At 45.4% G+C, this 21,898-nt stretch overlaps 2 protein-coding genes across 3 annotated transcripts in view; both read left to right on the top strand.

The window, feature by feature from the left end:
• Positions 1–959: 959 nt before the first annotated feature.
• Positions 960–5,723, top strand: LOC131702929 (exosome complex component RRP4-like). The gene is made up of 9 exons (XM_059005629.1): positions 960–1,151; positions 1,809–1,910; positions 2,275–2,320; positions 2,748–2,837; positions 3,125–3,190; positions 3,427–3,495; positions 3,825–4,001; positions 4,590–4,718; positions 5,003–5,723. The coding sequence occupies exons 1-9, from the start codon at positions 1,027–1,029 to the stop codon at positions 5,081–5,083; spliced, it is 885 nt and encodes a 294-aa protein (XP_058861612.1). The 5' UTR covers positions 960–1,026; the 3' UTR covers positions 5,084–5,723.
• Positions 5,724–7,114: 1,391 nt separating this feature from the next.
• LOC117396922 (tyrosine-protein kinase ABL1-like) overlaps positions 7,115–21,898 on the top strand; it is a 28,276-nt gene continuing 13,492 nt past the window's right edge. The window contains exon 1 of one of the 2 annotated variants that reach the window (XM_034909149.2): positions 7,115–9,624. In XM_034909149.2, the coding sequence (XP_034765040.1) occupies positions 9,492–9,624 (133 nt within the window). In that variant the 5' untranslated portion in view covers positions 7,115–9,491. Of the gene's footprint in view, positions 9,625–21,066; positions 21,700–21,898 lie in introns of those variants that run through there. The other variant, XM_059005604.1, reaches the window with a different exon arrangement.

The raw sequence follows: 21,898 nt of genomic DNA, 5'->3' as shown, positions 1-21,898 counted from the left end.
AAAGACAAAAGCACCCCACTGTGTCACTTGACTATGGATGAATCATTTTACAATATTTCTCTGTTTTTTTCACTGATATTCTAGATACTGATATGTTCGGAGAATTCACAAACAGCGGTGTGTGCTTCTTTAAAACAGGCAAGACGATAATAACGTCCCTTTGTCTGATAGAATTTAGACCAGATCAGATTTGGGGTGCCACACAGCACTTGTCGGAGAGGCTGTTCATTGAAATCGTATGTAATTTTTTTTAAAGAAGAGACGGTTTTCTATTCATGGATACTATAAGTATAGTGAGTGAAGTTATCCAGCAACAAACTCCACATCCCCAGCTGTGCTGCTTTCCTAGAATAAGGAGGACATTTTGGGGTGCCATTCTACTCGTGGAGATGTCTTGCTCCTTCAAATATTTCGCATATTTTTTTTAAAGAGGAGGCTATTACGTATTCAGGGATACCATTATGAAATCTGGATCGAACCTGATACAAATTAAATAATTGACTACAGGCTCTCCCACGTGTCGTCAAATAAACCAGCTACCAATACAATAAATCTAGCTTTCGGAATTAGATGCAATTTCCTTTGAGGTCCACAAGAGGGCGTAGCACGCCGAGGATGTGTAGTCCGGCGTGTATTGCTATATTATTAATGAGATAAAGGTGTCATATTTACAGAAGCAGTACAAATTAAGCAGGTTCACGTACGCGCCCTCGCGTTAACTAGTTAAGTCACTGTGCCCATTACGATATTCCGATGTCACCTGTCTAGGCTACATATAAACCTTTTTATTTTTTAAAGCAATAGATGAATGAAGAAGAGCGAGCTATGAATGTGTCCGAACATGTTAAACGAGATGGTTTTAAATCAGATTAGCGTCGTTCTTATTTTTTAAGGTTTGCAAATTCCACTCCACTTGTGATGTACCAGTTAAATTTGCCCAAAAGAAACAGGGTGGTGCTTACCCTTCGTATAGAGCGAATTGCGTCATCAAACAGCGTCGAGGCTACAGGCGTGCCCGTAGTTAAGATGGCGGCGGACATGAGACTAGCGGCTGCACGGAAACGCGCTCCCGGTTCCCTGGTGTCACAGGACGAAAGCAAACACCTGGTGGCACCGGGAGATGTCATTACAACCGACACCGGCTTCATGCGGTAGGGCATCGAGCGAAAAGAACCGAGCGGAGCGAGTAAACCGGTGCACGTTGCATAGGGCTTTGCGGTTTACACGCGGGCACCGAGGCGTGTTTTCAAAGCTACAATGAAAATGCTTGTTTCTAATGAAATAAAATGTACAGAAGTTAACCGTTTGTTCCTAAAATAGTTGTGTTTGCCCTGATTCGCTTAGAAACGTCTCATAGCTGTGACTGCTGTCCGCAGTCTTGCATTGCTGTCTTTATGCGTTCTTTGGGGTATACCCGGGTACTCCACTAACTTCTTTCTTCTGGTTTTGTTTGCATCTGATTATTATTATTATTTTAAGTTTCAATCGCAAGGCAGTGAAACAATCCGTTTCATGCTATACTGTTTAACTTGTGTTAATGTCACTACATTTTAAATACGGTGCTCGCATCTCTAAACCTCTCTTTCATTTTGTGGTGCGCTAATACGTACTGTTAGCCTTGTAAACGAAATGCAATTAATTTAGCCGTGCTCATTTTATACTGTAGGAAGATCCATTTTTTGTAAATGATAGGGAAGGTTTCTGCTAACGCAGTACTTGTGGAAATGTTGTCCCGACCGCATCCAGCAGGTGTCGCCAGTGTGTATAAAGAACCCGCTCTCTGACATGCGTGTTGTTTTTAATTGCAGGGGCCATGGCACCTACACGGAGGATGAGAAGCTCATGGCTTCCGTCGCTGGTGAAGTGGAACGAGTGAACAAACTGATCTGTGTCAGACCGCTGAAGACCAGGTGCTTAAACAGGGACTTCATACTGAATAAAGAAACAAAGCACACTTACAAACCACTCCTGATTTTGATGGAGCTCAGAAGCATGGGGGTGGGGTGTGGAAGTCATTTAAATGTATACATTACTGTATAAAATAGCATGCAACATACAGAACAGTAGCATCTCACCCCCTTCCCCCATACAGACAGACTTCTACACACATACAAGTGTAGCATCCTCACTCTGCAATTAGCTGCATTCTTAATGTGTTAATATCTCTTAAGTACTGTGACTACTGAAATGTGTGCTGGATGATTGAAAGCCCTTCGGTCTGCTGTGTCTCTACGCGCTGACACTCTCCAATGCTTTCAATGTTTTTGTGAGCAGGTTCAATGGAGAGGTCGGTGACGTGGTGGTTGGCCGGATCACTGAGGTATGTGTTCAAACTGAAACCTCTTTGATCGCTGTGTTAGTCGTGACCCGGGATTGATTCAAGCCTGGCTGGTCACTGACCGGGTCGGGGATCAAGTCCTGTTTTTCAATTCGAATCCCTTTTTAAAATCAATTCCCGATTCAAGCTCCGCTCCATCTTTTCCTCTGTCAACAATGTGATGTCATGTAATGTAATGTGATGTCATGCGATGTGATGCGATGTAATGTGATATGATGTAATGCGATGTGATGTGATGTATCCTGAACCACAAGCGAAGGTAACCGCACTTTCCCAGGATTTGCTCCACTCGAGCTGGAACGACCCATACGATAAACGATGGATCTACAGCATCATCTAGTCGTACGTTGTTTAATTGAACACAGCCGTCGAGGGGCTTTCTTATGAGTTGCTGTTTCCTCTCCTCCAGGTTCAACAGAAGCGATGGAAGGTGGAGACTAATTCCCGTCTGGACTCGGTCCTTTTGCTTTCATCCATCAACCTGCCAGGAGGGGAGCTGGTGAGTGTGCCCCGAGCACATGGCCTGGGGGGGGGGAGGGAGGGAAGGGGGGGCGGTACCCTGGGCCACTGCGGAGCCAGGCCCTGCAAGTGATCTGCATGAAAGGCTGTCCAGCGTTTTTACAAACGGTCAAGTCACTTGCCCAGGCTGTAGCAATACGACACCGACATTGTGTGTGTGCAAACCATGGTAGCTCCATTCTCTGTGCCACTTCTGTATATACAGTGAGCTCGAGGGGGTTAAAGACAGGGGCCAACAGTCAAGGCTGGAGTGTGTTTATTTTGCAGAGGAGGAGATCATCTGAAGACGAGCTGGCCATGAGGGATTACCTGCAGGAGGGGGATCTCATCAGTGTATCCTTTCGGCTGGTGATTTTAAAACTGCCGTCCACTGCTAAAGAATCTGGGAGAGCCTTCCTGTCACCAGATGCACAACTAAACTGATTTCAGGACAAGTGCCATGCTGTTCCATGGACTGACCTCCCCATGCACTCGGGTTCCAGTAGGTCTCGGTGCAGGTGGGGAGGATTGCATTGTGAGTGGGGGGGGAGTGCTCCTCTGTGTGTCTCTTCCTTAACCCCCTGGCCCAGGCTGAGGTGCAGTCTGTGTTTGCAGACGGGGCTCTCTCTCTCCACACACGCAGTCTGAAGTACGGCAAGGTGAGCAGTTCATTGAAATCCACTGATTGAGTGGAAACATCTGCGTTTCAGAGAGCAGCTCCCTGTGGGTGTGAGTCGGCTTGGCAAAGCCATTCCTGTGGATTCACGCTGTGTATCATTCATTCTTTGAGCAGGGATAATAAACTCATAGAAGCGAAGGCAGCTGTAGTTTAACGTCATTATTTATCAAGTGGATTTGTTTTCAATCCTTATACAATTCTTCTTGGGCGTTATTCTACATTTAGCTGAAACATTTAATAAATTGCATTTCTGTTCTGCTAAACCTTGCTTCTCTCTCTGCTCCCTGGTCTCTTCGGCGCCCCCTGCAGCTGGGGCAGGGCGTGCTGGTGCAGGTCTCCCCCTCCCTGGTGAAGCGCCGCAAGACTCACTTCCACAACCTGCTGTGCGGCGCCTCCATCATCCTGGGGAACAACGGCTACGTGTGGATCTACCCCACCCCCGCCCAGCAGGACGAGGAGGCCGGGGGCTTCTTCACCAGCACCGAGGTACGGCCTTTAAACCCACTCCCGGCTCCCTTATAGCAGGATGAACAACTCCTGCTATCTACCAGACTTCATCATGCTGGGAGGAGGTGCCATCAGTTCAGATTATCACTGATGGCACACCTGGTCATTTCAGGGATACAGCTAAGCAAGAGAAGTTATCAAACCCAGGACTGGGTGCACGGCTAGCGAGAGGCGGAGTCACCTGCATCAAAACTGTGACGTCTCTGGGAAGACTGGATGTAACATGGATGTGTCCTTTTCCCAGTGGATACACAGATTAAACTCCTGTTACATAGCAGTCCATGCCATTCCAGGTTTTGCTATGAGCTGAATTAGTCCTGCCTGAGCCCAATTAGACACATCCTGGTGTTCAGGTGTAGCTTGTAAAGAATGGTTTAAAATGCATTGCAGTGGGAGGCTGTACATAGCTGGACTTGAGGATTAAGGTGTGAAATATAATTTAGTGCAGTTTGGGTGTGAATTGTAATACATCAGATATCCAATGTAAAATAAAACGTATGAAGAATCATTAAAATTGCTCTTCCTCCAAATCCTGTCGAGTAAAATGTTACCTCCCGCCCCCTCCAGCCGGTGCCCCTCTGTGACCGGGAGGTTATCTCGAGGCTTCAGAACTGCATCCTCGCCCTGTCTGCTCACAAGGTGCTGCTGTATGACACCAGCGTGCTGTACTGCTTCGAGTCCTCGCTCGCTCACCAGGTAACGGCAGCTCCTTCTCTATTGGTGCCCCCTGAATGTTGGTTCCCACCAGCGAACCGGATGGTACAGGTTTAGGGTTAGCTTGAAGGGACAGAGGTCTTCAAGCTAAGGTTTTAGTTGCATGGATATAGACTTGCATGCAAAGAAACAAAAAAATAAGGGGTAGAGATGTTCCCGAATATTGGTTCCTAGGGGGATCGGATAACTGGGGGGAGGACACATATTCTGTGACACCGGTATCTCTGATGGCTTGAGACCAGCACACGCGTCTCTCTGATTTTCAGATAAAGGACACCCTGAAGCCAGAGGTCATGGAGGAGATCGTCATGGAGACCCGGCAGAGACTCCTCGAACAAGAAGGATGAGGGGCGGACGCTGGCGGATCTTAACACCACTGCTGTTTAGACCCTTAAAATATCATTCAAACTTTTATAGACTGAAGCAAACTGAAGAGATGAGCGCTCGCTGTTGGAAGTTTTGATTTTGTTAACCGTGGGCCCTCGGGGGGATTGGGGGGGTCCCGGAGTGGGGGAGCCATCAAACACTGTCTCATGTACACAAGAGCCCCAGTGCACTGTGCTGGTACACTGCCTTCAGCATGGCACCAGTACTGTAGATGTGACCAAAGCGTGTGTTTTATATTGAATGGAAGAAGTTCTTGTGCAATGTATTACATGTTTCTATCCAGGCACAGGTTGAACTTCTGCATTGTCCTGGAGGATAAAGACTTACTAGTCTTGCAGAAGTTTTGTTTGTGTGTATTTAGTGGTGTATAAAACACAGTCCTGCGGTTGGTAGTTCTAGTGCTCTTTCACTTGCTAGAGGGTCGAGACCAGTCACGTTAATGGAACCAGTGTGATTTTTAAAGGACAGTAGCCCCCCCCTGCCCAAGAAAGCTAATGAGCTGTATGAGTCACCCCCAATGGAAGATTATTCATTTTGCAGCTGGTTTGTATTTCGCAATACATGTTCATGTATTTTTCTTATTAAAGTGTTTTTTTGTGATTTTGTTGTTTTTTTTGGTTTTCTTGCATGATTGCATGAATAAAGCATTCTATTTAAATACACTGAGCACCAAAAGAAACTTATCACTTATCTTAGGATAAAATTCACTAGATTGAAAAATGACACACTCTGTTTTAGATCAGGTGCAGTGACTTTTCATTGTGCTGATAAACAATTGACATCACGAAGATGCTGCAGAATGATCTGTGGATCTCGGGCAGGTGTGTGTTTACTGCATTTTGGCCACAAAGGGAAGCAGTTGCATTCTAGTCCTGGAGAAAATGTTGGGCTTCCCCCTGCAGGTTTGGAGTACCTGGGGTGGGATATTTATTGTCCCATGAGCCACACTTCTCAGAGCCCTTGTTCATTAAAGGTCTTGGTATCTCTGAATAGATAATTGTCCAGTCTTACAGCGCTACCCAAAGTGTTGTTCGTTTACGATCAGTGGAGAATGACTGGTGGAGTGATGCTGCACTGTGGTGTTGAATGCTGCTTTATCTAGTCATGTGCACAGCTGCCCACAAGAGCCTCACACTACAGAACAAGCACACGGTCTCAGGCTGTGACTGCTGTTGGCTGACTAGAACACATGAGAGTTCTTGTTAAGGGAGGATTTAAACAAAGCAAGGAATGCTGGTGACATCGAGAGAAAGAGGAGCCTAGTGGTTAGAACAGAGGAGGAGAAAGTGGGGACTGGGGTGCAGTGTGGCCTAGTGGTTAGAGCTGAGGGACTGGGAGGCAGCAGGGACAAGTGATTAGAGCTGAGTGACTGAGAGGGAGGCAGAGTGGCCTAGTGGTTAGAGCCTGGGGACTGGGAGGGAGGCAGTGTGGACTAGTGATTAGAGCCTGGGGACTGGGAGGGAGGCAGTGTGGACTAGTGATTAGAGCCTGGGGACTGGGAGGGAGGCAGTGTGGCTTAGTGGTAAGAGCCGAGGGACTGGGAGGGAGGCAGTGTGGCCTAGTGGTTAGAGCCTGGGGACTGGGAGGGTAGCAGTGTGGCTTAGTGGTAAGAGCCGAGGGACTGGGAGGGAGGCAGTGTGGCCTAGTAGTTAGAGCAGAGGGACTGGGAGGCAGTGAACAGTACCTTGCATTTCAATGTGCAAACTTAAACGTAATTTGTTGTTGTGCTTTGTTTCTTGTATTGACATGTTTTGGCGTCAGTGTGTGTTGCTGTTGCTGTGTGGACTGTGTTGTGCATTGGAAAGTGCATCATCGCAGCCTTCAGTGTTTAAAATAATAAACACGGGCAGTAACTGCACGCGGCTCACTTTTTCCAATCAACTCATGTGACCCTCTCCTGGCATCTCTGTGCAGGGCGCGCTCTCGATGCTGCACGTGCTCGCGCAGCCGGTATTTGACAAACGCGCGTACGTGCCCGCCTACTTTTTTTTTTTTTTTTTTCTTGCGCGCTCGCCTCGCGTTGCGTGCGTCCCCTCGACGCACACCGTGAACCCCCGCCTCCCCCTTGCGTATTGAATGATGGCGGCTGCGCGGATCTGAGATTTAAACATTATTTCTCCCAAGAAGAGGGACTGGAAATATATACAATAAACTGACGAAAAATAAACACGGGACCCGAGTCTTGTTTGCCCGAGCTGGTGCGTCAGACTCCCCTCCAATTACCGAGCTGCTGGAGCCGTCGCTAACAACACGGCAGAGGGAGGCGTCAGAGAGACTCGCTGCCCGAGTCTTGGGAGAGGGTTCCCCGGGTCCGGGAGTAAGCAGAGGCCGGGAGAGTGGCTTTGAAGGACGGAGGAGACAGGGCTGGGGAGTCGGGGGAGGGAGACCGAGCCCCTGGACTGTATTATCCTGGACTTGTCGGCTGGGTGGTTCTGTTTGTGCCCGCGGGAACTCACAGAGGAGGTCAGGGGATAACTTGCGTTTAGTCATGCATTGAGGATCTTCTACGTGCTAGCCCGAAGGAAGGCAAGAGAGAGAGACCTCAAAAACATATTTTAGCGTGGCACCGTGCAATAAGGACCCGGGACGTGAACAGACTTACTCCGGGGGCAGGGAGTATTAAACGCGCGTCGCTGCGCAGATTCGCCCTCTGACAGTGTAGATCGCTGCTGCTATATCACAGAGACCCCCATCACTCTATGTTATAATTATATCTGTATATGTTAAAACACAGTCGGGGTGTTGCATTAATACAAGACAAGGCAAGCTATATCGGGGGCCTTGACTGTACGTGGACAACGGGGATCGCTGGTGTAAAAACATGACGAGAAGCACAGAGGCGGTGTGAGCCAGTTGTGAACGTCGTTTAATCAGGGTTGAACATTTTTTATAAAAAACAGCTCGGGGCTTTTAAATTAATTTTAGCGTTGAAATGCAAAGAGACGTGTGATGCAGAGAGCCCTGACAATTTAAGAATCCTGAAACGAAAGCCACACCATAACACACGTGTGTGTGTGTGTGTGTGTGTGTATATGTGTATATAAATACATCTGAAATAACACTACATATTATTGCAATGTGAGCACTTTGTTGTCGTTGGGAATGTGAAACCATACTTGGACACTGAGAATTATGAGACCTCTATAGATTGAAGTCTTGGCTAAGGTACACAGTCATTTTTGTAAGTGCTTCGAGAGTGGATTCGGACCTCAGATCCTTATAATGTGAAAGGCTGGCAGGCTTTTTAAAATGCTAGGCTAGGACCGGAGCTTAAGGTAGCAATCAAGGGTTAATAGCCAAAGCTGTTTGAAAAAGCTTAACCCCATGCACTGGTAACCTGGGAAGGCGAATGTGTGGCGCGTTTCTGTCTTTGTATTGCAGATGTTTAAACTTTTCGTTGTTTCATTTTTAGGACAGTGGGAAACGTTTAAGTGACTCTGTGGTACAGTAGTCGGTTAAAAAAGAAAGTAATATTTCATGCTTCCCTTTTAGCCCAAATCAAATAGTTATTCTCAGTTCGCTAGGCAGTGGAGGAGGAAGTTTGTCAGTATTTTATGTTGTCCTCAAAACAGACTTGTATTTAATGTCAGATCGGATCAGAGGGAGGGGGTTTACCTGTCCACACAGCTCTGCCACATTTGAGTGCAGGTCAGGTTTATTTTTCTAGTTGCTGGTTTGATTTTAATACCTGGTCTCTTCAATTTGAAACAAATGAATGGAACTGAGTTTGCGCATTCTGCAGCATAAGCTGCCAGTTGATTAGACACACACACACACACACACACACACACACACACACACACACACACACACACAGCCACATTACCTTCACTACAGCATATCAGCCCTTTGGAGCACAGCAGCCCACCAGCAATAAGGAGGCACACGTGCTCCACTGTTTTATATTAAGACATGCAGCGCTAGCACATTAAACGCATTGCATCATCTTGTTTATCTTCATTGTGTGCCTTAAAGGTTTTTAAATTTTTTTTTTGAGAAACCTGTCAAACTGGATGTTTCATGGCAATGTCAGTTCCCCTTTTAGCACACTGCAGAGGCCTTAACACTGTAGACAACTGAAGACAGGTCGTGCAAGTTCAGTAGTGTCACCAGTGAATGTTTAATAAGGAGAGAACTGAAAAATAAAAGAGCAGGCAGGTCTTGGAAGATTTCAGCCTCTCAGAGTTTTTTTTTTTTTGATATATGGACTACTGCACATGGAAATCAGAAACCAGGTATGCTGTTGCTGTCTTGAGGTGTTCTTCTGAAGCTTTCTTCTCAGACACGCTCGCTGCCTTCTTTCCCTGGCGGGCCCCGAATTGCTGGAGGTGATTGTGGCTCTTAGCGTTGGCTAGGCATCTTTCCTTTATGGGTCAGCAGCCAGGGAAAGTACTCGGGGACCAGAGGAGACCAAGCCTGCCGGCTCTGCCCTTTATCAAGGGGGTGAAGAGGGAGTCGTCCAGGCATGGAGCCCAGCACTGCAACGTCTTTGTGGAGCACGGTAAGCCTGCTTTCTGTGCTGTACGAATAATGTGGCTTAATCCGGCTCCCCTGGTGTACTGTGTGTAAGCCAGAACATGTGCTTCAAGCATCGGCCTTCACTTACACACCTGGAGGGGATCCACTTCTTAACCCGTTAAGTGCCGTTGGCCTCATTTGAGGACACAATACTTTTGTAATTTTTCGCAGCATTTTTGACTAGCACGTCTACCTGGTTTATTTTCGTTTCTTTTTCTTTAACTACCTTATATTGTTATGATGGCTTGCTCTAATTTTGTTAACCCGCAAAAAAAAAAAAAAAAATTCACCCCTCCCCATATGACTCATTTCTAAGATTATCCCTCAATAAGGGCTGCATCAAATCCAGAAGGGCAGTGTAAGAAAACTATTGAGGTATTTCTGTAAAGGCGTTCCACTCTGCAGAGCTGGGCACTAGTGTAGCTTGCTGGAAATGTGAGGCAGAGCATCTGTATGTCCTTATAGCCTGTCTCCACACTAGGGTTTGACAATGTGTTGCAACATGCCCTGCAGAATGCAGAAAGCTAGCTGCCTTGCATGCTCCCTGCCTCCTAACAAGCCCTGAAGACCGTGCTGCATTCCTCCTGGAGAAGAGGTCTCTACTGTTCAGCTTCCTTGTTGCTTTGCATTTGGTTGGTGGCAGCTTGCTTATTAATAGATCGGCCTACCTTTTAGAGATGGTGCCTTACTGTGTGTGTAATATAATTTCATTGTCTTCTCCTAAAGAGGGAGTAAGAACACAAGGATAGAGGAGCAATCCAAAACGTCTATAATGTGGCATACCGCAGTAAGTAGGAGTGCTTGGTGGATTTCGGTTCAGCTGCAGGATCGTGAGAAATGAATATATTTGATTTCGAAGCACAATGGCAAAACGCCCCCTCCCCTCGCGTGTCGCTCAGCCAACAGAAGTGTTGTTTCTTAGCTGCTTTTTAGAACTGACAGAGTTTCTCGTTGTCAATCCTTATTGTGAGTGTTTTGCTGTCTTGCAATGTTCTTTACACCTTAGTGAGGCAAATAGCAAGGTGTGCCACCGAGAATTTACATTTAGCTTTTTTTCCTTTTGAGATCAGCACTGCAGTTACATAACACTTCCAAAGGGAGGCACTGCGTGCTATGCAGACGTGCCAGGACACTGCAATTGTAGGGGCACTCTGTATCAAGTTAAAATCCCTTATAAAGTTAGACATTAGGTAGTCAAAACAACTTGTTTTCTGAACTATATTGAATTAACTCGGTAAGCTAGACCAGTATGAAGTCGGCATGCACAGCTAATTATTTGCCTTATTTCAGTCCATTGCTATGTCTGCACAATGATGAAATCGCATACACCTCACACAGATACCCGCATCTCTTTGTGATGAACAAGCACAGTGATGTCGCTGAACTTTTCAGAGCATGAACACCCAAGCAAAGCATGATCTCCCTGAGGCTACACAGCGCCTTCTAATCAAGACCCGAGTGGGGGTGTCGTACTAATCTGAGAACTCGAAGCAGTGCTGGTAATGAGGTAAAGACGAAGCTGTGGGAGCTGTAAGGGGATGTGAATCACCCAGCAAGGAGTGATGTATCGCTGGTGAGCTCTCCCTGATTCATCTGTGAAGAGGCTACAAGCTAACAGCTCGCTAATGGAAAACATCATCCTCGCCAAACAGGTTTACAAGTCCCAGAAGGGACAGGATTTGGTGCAACGAATTGCAGGGCGTGCAAAGACTTGTATATGAATATGTGTTTCTGTATACCGTGTGTGTACAGTATTGTGTGTGCTTTTAAAACATTTCAGGGCCAAACATTCACGAAGCATTTCCCACTTAATCAGCTCCAGCACACCACTGATCAAAATTGCAATTCGCAGCATTGTGTTAAAACGAGCTTCTCACAAGTCCCTGTTTTGTTAGTCGGTTAAATTGGCTTCAGATTTATGATGTCTCTAAAATATCCATTCCATTTCCATCGCAGAAATTGATTTTAAAATGGAAGTGCAATTGAAAACCAGGAACTGACCTCAACCCTGGTCAGCTCGATCTGTTTTTGACGTAGAATATTTTCTGCATGCTGCTGCTGCTGTTATTGTTTAGAGAAGATCAATCAGCCCTCTCTCTCTCTCTCTCTCTCTCTCTCCCTCCCTCCCTCCCTCCCTCCCTCCCTCTCTCTCTCTCTGGTCTCCTGTCCTCTGCTTTCTGGAGAAGGCTAAAAAAAAGTGATGATTCTGTTGCCTCCTCTTCAGCACAGCAGGAGAGGGGATATGTCCAGAGGATGTGGCTCCTTGTTGTTTTGATGGCCTCTGTTTTGAAGGATAGCGACAGACATCCACTGCAACCCTTTCCCTCCAGATCATTGCCCCTCAAGTACTCCCACTCTCCAAAACAACAATGACGCTTCCTCCACACACTCTTTTTTTTCCTGGACTGTGTCCCACTCTTTTACAGCTTATCTCCAAAAGTAATGTGGAAAGTTTGTCGCCAGCCAGCTGGGGAAACAACACGACCGTGTTATAATCAAATGTTGAAACTTCTTTTTTTGGAAGTCACGGCTAAATTTTTGATTTCTAAGGTATGTGGGAAGCTACTCAAAAAGGCAATCCTTGATTTGAATCCCAGTTCACGTTATACTGTACATTTTTGCTGCTTTTATTTTTTGCATGGTGCACAGTGGATAAGGTGTTTTTTTAAATAGCTTTTCCTGACTGGTTGTATTCAGAGTAACCCTACCCTCATATACCACTGGCTAGTATTGGATTTCCCCTTTGGAGCACAAACCAAGGGAAAGCAGGGCCGTTGGGGTAAAGGTGACCCCAAAGGTTGCAATGTGAACGTCCTGGAACTGTCATGGCTTGTTACTGGCTTCCCTGGGGGATTTCTCTTGTTACAAGAGCCCCTTCTGTCATGAAAGATTACAAACCATAAATAAAAGAAAATAGAAATTAATAGTTGCATGACTACGTTTTCAGTGGCAAGTTCCCCAAAGTTATGAGAATGCAGCTTCATGTTATTTAAAAAGAAAAACAACACGTTTTAATAGGCTCTGAATGCCTAAAGGACTTCACAGGATCCCCGCTGTGATCACCATCATCTGTGCCGATTCAGATTTTTCTTGCTGTTTTTGAAGTATGTTGACTTGACGACTTTCCCATCAGATATTCGTCACGCGAGTTGAAGTCCCTTTTATTTACTTTCTTACTCGCCGCTATCTCTTGTGAGCTGGCTCTGGAAAGGATCTACCCTTTCCACGGGCACACACTTTGTACGCTTAAAAAACAGTAATTGAATACGACAACGCAGTAAACGTTTTTTTATATAGCAATTGTTATGTGTACGGTAAAGAGGGACTAAAGAATGTTAATGTGGCAAAAGGTTACCTCTGTATATCTTTATTGAAACCTCCCGAGTAACTCCATGAAAACTAGCAAAGCGATAACTAAAGCATTGTTTCCAGTTGCAGCTTGGCAGACCCGGCTAGTGTTTGACCAATGAAAGCGCACCTGCACACATCCCACCATGCTTTGCTGTTTATTTTGCCTGCAAGGTTTTAGAAGTCAGTTTAATAAAAGTTTGTTAGACGGGCAGAGCAAACTCTACCAAGAGGTACGGCAAATAGTTGAGCTCAGTATTGCGGTTCTGTCACAAGTTTAGAGTTGCATTTCATACAGACTGTGTCTTGTACTAGTTTAACACCCTTTCAAAGAGTTCATCTGGATTTCAATGGAAACTGAGAGCCAGGTAGTGGAAGCACCTCTAACCCTCACCCTTATCCGAACCCTGATACCTTTGGTCATGTGCAAGCAGGTGCAGACCAGTTGGTGATTACCCAATGATTCCTGACTGGGATCCATCGCGGTTTGGCAAGTTGCTTTCGACAACACCTGCCAGCTTTCCTGCAGAGGAGAAGTTTGTGTTTCTCCTGAAATTCTGAAAATCGCCGCTTCTACTGTGTGTTGCATGGCCTGACCTGGGACTCTGGGTTATTGGGGTGGGGGCTGGTACTCTTTATTTTATTCCCCCCTGCCCCCCCCCCCCTCCTCCAAGGTTAAAGTTCCCCAGACCCCCTGCGTTGGTTTTCTTGGCACAAAGAAGGGTTGGAGAAATTATAAATCAACGCCGATATTTAAGCAGGCTCTCGTTTCCAGTGGAGGTCCTGTTTTATGAAGTTTTAAACCAGCTCTATAACCCTCCCCTTTTCCACTTCTCCAGTTGTCTTTCTAAAATGCTGCTGGTCATGCTCGTGGGTTTCCCCAGTGTTGCTCCAGCTCCCCCGGCTCATTTCACTGTTGCTCAGAGTGGGGACCCTGCTGTAATCAGACGGTTTCATGCGTTCAGCTGTCAGGTGGCGGGCGCACATTGAATGAATGAATGAATGGCATCATGTTGTGACCTCTGCCTGCCACAGAGGGAGCAGGAGCAGCTTGCTAATGGATTTCAGATGGCTTTCCTCGAGGGGAGGGGGGTGGGGGGGACAGCTGTCTGTCTTATCAGCCATACCGAAAGCAGAACGTATAGAGAGGAGATTTGATCAGATAATTGGATTGGGTGATTTATCAGTTGTTAGAATCGTCTCTTCTGTTCTGTTTCCCGGTTGGGTCAGATTTCAGTGAAATATGTAGGAAAGGTCAATCGGTCGCATTTGGTAAAAGTAAATACGTTTTTTGGTTTGTTTTTGTGGCACCTGCTTTTGCTACCACAGCACTGACCTTTCAGCGCAAGTAACCACAAGACAGGAGAAATGATTGATCTGGGACACAACATTCCTGCACGCGACTAACTAACAGCTCGGCAGTGTTTGCAAATCAACGGATTCCATACAGCGAGCCGCGTTTTGAAAAAAAGGGTCAAAAGTGTCGAAGTGGGATCTCTGTGTCGCCTACTCTGTGTTTCCCAGGCGCTTTTTTAGAATTATTTTTTTTTTCTCTCTCAATATCGCCGCCAGCCTCTCTCTCCCGCCCGTTGGACACGACATTCCTGTTTGTATTCATGTTATTTATTTTATTTTGAAGCAGAAAAACTGGAACGCGAGGCACGCCGCAGCACCGAGTCAGGAATGTGACCTCTTGTGCATTCCGCACTCTGGAATAACTTGCATATCTCCCTAGCATGTGTTTTGCAGCTTTGTTGTCTAGGCAACCTGACCGGAGCACAGCGAGACCGTGGGGAGGAGAGGCATTGTCAGACCGACTGGACAATTCACCGCAGGGGTCAAAAAATGGCCACCTTAACCCTTTTAAACCCGGGACCTTCTGAAGCCAAACGAAAGCCTTTTGGGATCACAGCTGTTGCATAATCAGCGAAAGGCTAACAGACTTTCTTTTGTTTTAAAAGGTTTTAGTGCAGTCAAAACTTTTTAAAATGTCTTATCATTGGCTGTCTAAAGTCCAGAGTCCTAGGCAGACTGGAATAAAACTTCAGTTCAAAGTTTTATATGCGTGTGTACTTTTAACTTGTGTTCTGTAATAGCAGCTTACGAACATTGGTTTAAAAATATGGTTTGTGTTGTGCAAGTGGTTAAAAGTGCTGTGGGTATGAAAGTAGTAACAGCGATGCAGTTTAGTAAAGGCACTGGGAATGTGCCTGGAAATGTGCTGTGATAAAACAGGAGCCCTGTCTGGTCCTGCATGTGGATCCTGTTATCTCTCAACGAGGTTCGTTCTGCTCTGCTTCTCCCCTCCCTCCCAAACCTCTGTTCTGTTTGTCTTTGTTAGGATTACTATGACGTCTTTTGGCACAAACCTGTGCCAGGTGAATGAAAATCAATCCAGGCTCTCAGAATGGATATATATATTTTTTTTGTTTGCAGTAACATGTGTGTGTAATTTATTTGAATGATTTAAGATGTAGCCATGGCGACCGCGATATACAAGTAAAGGGAAAAGTCTGGCTTCTCTTCAAGCTGCTTAATTTTAATCACTTCGCCTGTGATTCGTGAACGGAAGGGCTGTTAACTACAGAACCCGATCATTCTTTCCCTATTAGGCAGCCTTGTGTATTCTCTCTCCTCCAAAAGGCTTATTCTGACTAACTTAAAACAATGACTAGATTTTTTTCTTCTGTAATCAGGAAGTCTTTGATGAAGCACAAGTTTTCAACAAACAAAACAAACAATTTAATTTGCTTTTACTGTGATGAAACTGGCGATCATTTTCAGGGATACAAATATGGCTTGCCTGGCATAAAAGTGTGCTGCTTATTAAATTGTTTTTTGTGTTCTAAAATAGTTAGCTGTCTGTGAAGTGTGGCTAGCTGTGCTTCTAGTGAAACCTGGAATGGCTCAAAAGCACCACGCTCGTTTACAAATATATAATATTACAACTCCCAAAAGAAATGTGCATTTCTTCAGGGATTTTGGCTTGCGTTTAGGGTTTTCTAAAAACTTCCGAAACCCCACGTAGCGCTTTTGAGACGTTATCGATGGGACAGCAGAGAGGGGAGACGGCATGTCTGTGCGGACCTGTGGTGCCATTTCTGGTTTGTTCCTTCTTGGCTCTGGGTTTGTTTTAAGCCTGTGCAGTACAGCATGCTTACATCATTGTGAAAATGGAGCGAGTCGGTCTGCACTCTGGAGAGCTGGAAAAACAAAAAAATGTAGCGAACGTCGGGGGGGGGGGGGGGGGGGGGTTGTTAAAGCTGCAAGATGCCTTTTCCTGTATCCTGAGACAAGCGCTTTACTCCCGTGGAGAAACAGGCTTTTATTGTCCCTTCCATACTGAACTCTGCTAGGACAGGGAGGGCTGGAGAAACCTGAAGAGCGTTTCCACTCATTGCAAAGTCTCTGATGTTTTGAGAGAGGTTTAGCTATTGGTGTACAAAGTACCAGGGCTTGAAACTCACATTAGCGCTGCACCCCAGTCCTGGGTTTCAGAACTGCCTTCAATACAAGATTCTATATTTTTTAAATTGATCAACAGCTGCGAGCTTCATGTTAAACAGTGTTCCTCCATTTCAGGTGCATGAACCAGTCCTATTTGTAAACCTGACTTACTCCTGCTGTGTGATTTAGTTCAGAACACATTTACTGGAGGCCTGATTTCTTCAAAATAACTATCAGTCTCATTTTATCTCTGTTTCTTGGTTAAAACCAGCAATCAAAAACCACCGGAGCTAACATCTTAACAAGGGATACAGGGGTACAGACGGAAATCGTCGAGGCATTCAGCACATTGAGATGTTAGGAGCAAGACGACAAGACTTTGGCCCATCAAGGCTCCACCATTGCTGCATCGGGGACCCCAGTTTGTCCCAGGGCAGTATCTAATCAGATTTGAAAGGCAGCTCTGCATTGCAGCTGAACGAGATGTTTCCCAGGCCTTGCTTAGACGAGATGAGTTTTGCAGTCAGATGGTGAAGGCGCTCCTATCCCCACGACGCTGTGATATAACTGGGCAGTGCGGCATCTGCTTTCACTTAAACGCAGAGAAATAACGGGCTAAATGAGTATTCGGCATCACTGTTCATTTCTCTTAGATTTCCTTTAGCTGGGGTAATAATTACCACACGTGTGAATATTTCGTCCTTTTAATCGCTTACATAGGAACCCTTTTCCCGAGAGGCACGTTTTGCTTAATAGTGGGTTGGCCGTGACGTTCTGTTTTTGAATAGTTAAAAATCCACTAATTCTTTAGACTCAAGGTGGACGTGGAACAGACAACGGACACAAATAAACATCATAGGGGAGTTGTATAACAGTTTCCAGAAACGTTATTGTGTTTTGCTCCAACTTGCCTGGCAAACAAATAAAATGCTGAAGGTGTCACTCCTTAAAAAAAAAAAAAGACAAACCAATCTGCCCGTGCGCTTTCAGCGTGTGTGATTACTTGGACGAGTTTATTAAAAGCTGCAGATTTGAAACGGTTATTTGCTGGGGGAGTTTTCAGAGCAATAGTTCTCCACTGAGTCAGAATCATATAAAAACAGGGACATTAAATGTGGTTCTCGTACCAGTTGATTACAGAAAACAGATGAGCGAGCCAGATTCAGTGGTAAACAGTCCGGTTTGCACAATGTATTGTTGTTTTTACAGTGCCTCATAAGAGTAAAGCAATCAGACTTTTTGTATTTTGTACATTCCCAAGCACAACGAGTAGTGAAGAAATCAGAATGTTGTTGGAGATCTGTTTGCTTTGGAGAAGCGTCCCGTGCTTGTTTTCTGAAGCAGTACGGCGTCTGTAATCTTTTGGGAAAGAGAAGATCGTATGGTACTGTAGAGCTTTAAAACATGCTTGCTTTACATAACAGTATGTCCCTGTGCTGGGCTGGGGAATGTGATACAGGCTGTGCTGCTGCTGCTGGAGCAAGTGTACAGACTGACCATGTTGCCTTGGCTATGCCCAAGTGGCTCCTGAATTCCTTGTCACATAGCTGAAATGATTGGCACTGTCCCGCAGTTGAAACCTCCTCGGGTCCCTTTTGTCCTCCACCCAGCTGCCTTCTGAGACTTGATATTAAGTCCAGCTGCGGGTTCTATCTCCTTCATTCCTATTCGAATGTTTCGGTGAAACTTCTCCAGTCCTTCTCATTCCCAAAGTAAAATGAGCAGGCGGAGTGCCAGCGCTCAGCTGGCTGACATTTCTGACATTGTTAGACAGTGTTGGGTTTCGTCTCAGGGGAGGGGATTAGCGGATGTGTGACGGGGAAGGGTGTCATGTGATCCCGTAGCGGCCTCAAGAGCCCCCATCCCCAGGAAAAGAGCAGCAGGGTACGTTCAGGGGTAGGGTTCGGCAAGTCTGGGTGTAGTGTAGCAGAAGTTAGGTTAAAGCAGTGTGCAAGGTGGTCATGGGGTAACGAGCACTGAAGTGAGCTGAGTTGATTTGACGCCTGTGTTTTCAGCGGGGTAATTGTACAGTACAGTAGCTTGTCTCCACACTTGCATTATTTAGGGTGCTTGATTGGACACCTTGGTAGTATTCACGACTTCTGCTTTTCAGCGAAGCCCGGTTGAACAGCTAGTACAGGTCTGTGTTGTGTAAAGCAGGGTTGATGGGGAGGCCCATTCTGCAGTAGTTCAGATGTTTGCTCGACCAGTTTCCTGGTCCTAATCCCTTTTTAATGGTTTGATAACGTATACAATCTGCAGTGGAGAGGGGCTGTGCACCCCCCCCCCCCCCCTGCTGTGTTTGTATCAAGAAAGGCTTGTTTTGTTCGCCCTGTAATATGATCTCACAAGTGTGTTTTACCAGCCTGCTGGCCTGTCTAATCCCCAGGGGTCTCGGACATAAAGTAACTCTCTGGGTCCTGTTTTTTCCTCTGTAAGGTTTTGTATGTGCAAGCTTTGTTGGTTATTCTTAAGGCTGTAAATGTTTATATAGTAAACCGAAAAAAACAACCCTAAACGGTGTAGTATATTTTATTAAATGTCGATCCAAAAATAAGTTGTTTTTATGAGAATCTTCCTTTGTTTTTTTGTTTTTTTCATCATTTATAATATCTTCAGACAATCTATACCACTGTAATTTGATACCGTGGGCCACTGAAAAGGAACGAAAGTGAAATTCGAAATACGATAAAAGTTCAAACTTAAGTAAAAAAATATATATTCAAATAGTATTTTATTAATGTGTGTGATCGCCTAAACCCTTTTTGCGTAAACGGTCATTTCCTGTTTAAACACTGAATTGAATAAACTTGAAACTTTCTTGTTGTGGTTCATCCAGACTTTTTCAGCTCCGGTCCTGGGGGGTAATTCCTTTCCAGGTTTAATAGGTATAATTAAATTACAAAGTGGTTTAGGACCTGGCCAGCGGTTTAATTGGTTCAGTTTAAGAACTAAGGACCGTGCTGGAACAAAGAACTGGAGTGGAGGGACCCAGCTTGCCTGCCCTTGGTCGAAGGCGTCCACTAAACTAAACAGCACTGGGATTATTTAGTCACAATGGAGCGATGCTCTGATGAGCTCACCTCAGAATTATGCGATTCATGTTTCTCCATCTGCAGCCTCTTTATCTACAGCTACGGCCAAACGTTTTGCATCCCCCCCGATTTAGAATTAACTCAAGTCGAATTAAACCGGCTGAAATAATGTTACCTTAACATATTGAATTACACACCGCTTTGTAGTTTTCCATATACTTAACGGAAAATTGAAAAATGTGACACACAATACTACTGTACTGCTGTTATGGCTTCCGGCAGACTTTTGCGATACCATTTTCTAGTTTGTTTGATTTACATGATGTTGAGTAAAAGATCGAAATTATCGTTGCGTTCATATAGTTTTGTTTTTTAATAGTCTCAATCCTGAAATTGTAGGTGATGCTAATCCTTTGTCCACAGCTGTACACAAGCGAATTTCTAAAATCTGGGTAATGGTTTTGCTGTGGGCAGTAAGTGGCAGCAGTAGGCTGTGTAGTACAGTGTTTGCTGTGAAGCAATGCAGCGATACTTGAGCTTAATGCATAGCGTGGTGTTTTTGTGCCAGCCACTACTGGTATGAAAACAGAGTGGCAGATAGGAACACAAATTACTGCCAAGCAAAATCTGCGTCTTGAGAGAGTCTTTAGGAGTGCGAGTTGTTTCTGCGTCCTGAATGTGTCAAAGCAGTGAATTCCAGGCAGGTTTCTCATGCCGTTTTGCTTCTGGGTTCAATTGAAATGTTTTGGTCTGTTGGTTTTGCTCGTGTCGTATACCACGCTTCAACCCCAGGTACATGTACAGCAGGCATGTGGTGTGGTGATATACCGGGTCCAGAATGAATCAGACAGTCTGGTCAAAGCTGTGCTCCGTGTTCCTCAGTGGGTTATGAAATGCAGTGTCTAGGCTGCGTGGTAAAGTCAGGGAAGTAAAACAGTAGAAAGCAATGTTGTGGTCTATCTGTGTGATACACCGATTCATTTTGGCTCCTGAACAGCAGCTGTAAAGTACGTAGAATTGTGTTGCGCAGTCAGCTGTGAGTTCACTGGTCTGACTAGTGGTAAGCATATTTTGCCTTTCCGTTGTACTCGCTGTTAGGAGAAATTAGTCATTCACCAGTCGCCATACACTAAAATTCATCTTTTCAATTTATTAAAGGCTGTTCATTTCTTAAAGTAGCTTATTGTACGCTGTATTTGTCAAATTTTAAGTCGGTACAAAATTCAAATATACTGTACCCATCAGCGTGCTGGTTTTTTCAAAACCTTATTTTGGTAAACATGCTCCTTATCTAGAAACATTGTTTTTTTTTTTTTTGTTTGTTTTTTATGCATCTGTTCCTAAGCTGTAAAAGTGGCTGGTGCAGCAGTATAAACACAACACATTGTGCTTCTAGCATTAACCCTCCCTAAACATTCCTCCTTTACCATACATGTTAAATGTACAACCCCCTACCCACGACACAGTGTTACACCAGCTTTGTTATCCTGCAGACCAACCAAGACAATGAGAAAAACTTGCCTTGTTTCGTTGTGTTGTGCTGGGGGGGAGAGAGAGAGTGAGAGAGAGAGAGAGAGAGAGGAAGGAGGCGGTGCAGTGCGTCCGTTGGAAGTGCAGGGTTAACTTGCCTTCCTTGCCTTGTGTGGGTGGATCCAGCCAGCTGATGTCATTCAGCAAGGCAGCCAGAGCTTGAAAGGGGCCCTTTGTTGGCAGAGTGGAACGCAAGCAAGTCCCTGTGCATCTCCAGCAAACGGACAGAGCGGGAGAGAGAGGAATGGCAGGATCTCCAGCGGCGTGCGGCTGAACAAACCAACCGATCGGAGAAGAACCGAGGTGTGAGGGGGTGGGCGCAGAGGAAGAGAGTTCATGAGGGTACGAAAGAAAGAAAGAAAAGCTCCTGAGGAACAGCAGAGACAATGGAGACGCTTCGACTAGAAGATTTGTAGACTTTGCAGCAGCAGCAGTCGGATTACCTCCGAGGCACCGGGGCAGTGCCAGGCTAGGGCTGAACACAACCTGAACTCAAGCTTTTAATAACTGAAATATTATTATTATAATTATTATTATTTTTTATTTTTTTTTAAATCTATATACCGAACAAGTAAAACAAGTCATTTTTAAAAGTGGAAGTGAAAATAAACAAATGAAAATGTTGGAGATTTGCCTGAAATTGGTGGGGTGTAAATCTAAAAAGGGCCTCTCGTCGTCCTCCAGCTGTTATTTTGAAGGTAAGAGAGGGGGAGGGGACGGGGGCAGGCAGGCAGAAAGAAAGACGCTCGGCCTGCTTCTTGGAGGCCTGGGCAGACAAATTCCTAAAGTTTTTACTTCTTGCTAGTCCCTCTGACGAGGCCTCAGCTGCATCACACATGCTTGAGTTGAGAGAGAGAGAGAGAAAGAGAGAAGGGGGGAGAGGAGCCAGACGCACAG

Source organism: Acipenser ruthenus, chromosome 31 (genome assembly GCF_902713425.1).
Source record: "Acipenser ruthenus chromosome 31, fAciRut3.2 maternal haplotype, whole genome shotgun sequence".
Taxonomy (NCBI): Eukaryota; Metazoa; Chordata; class Actinopteri; order Acipenseriformes; family Acipenseridae; genus Acipenser; species Acipenser ruthenus.
This window is presented reverse-complemented; position numbering and strand designations above follow the sequence as displayed.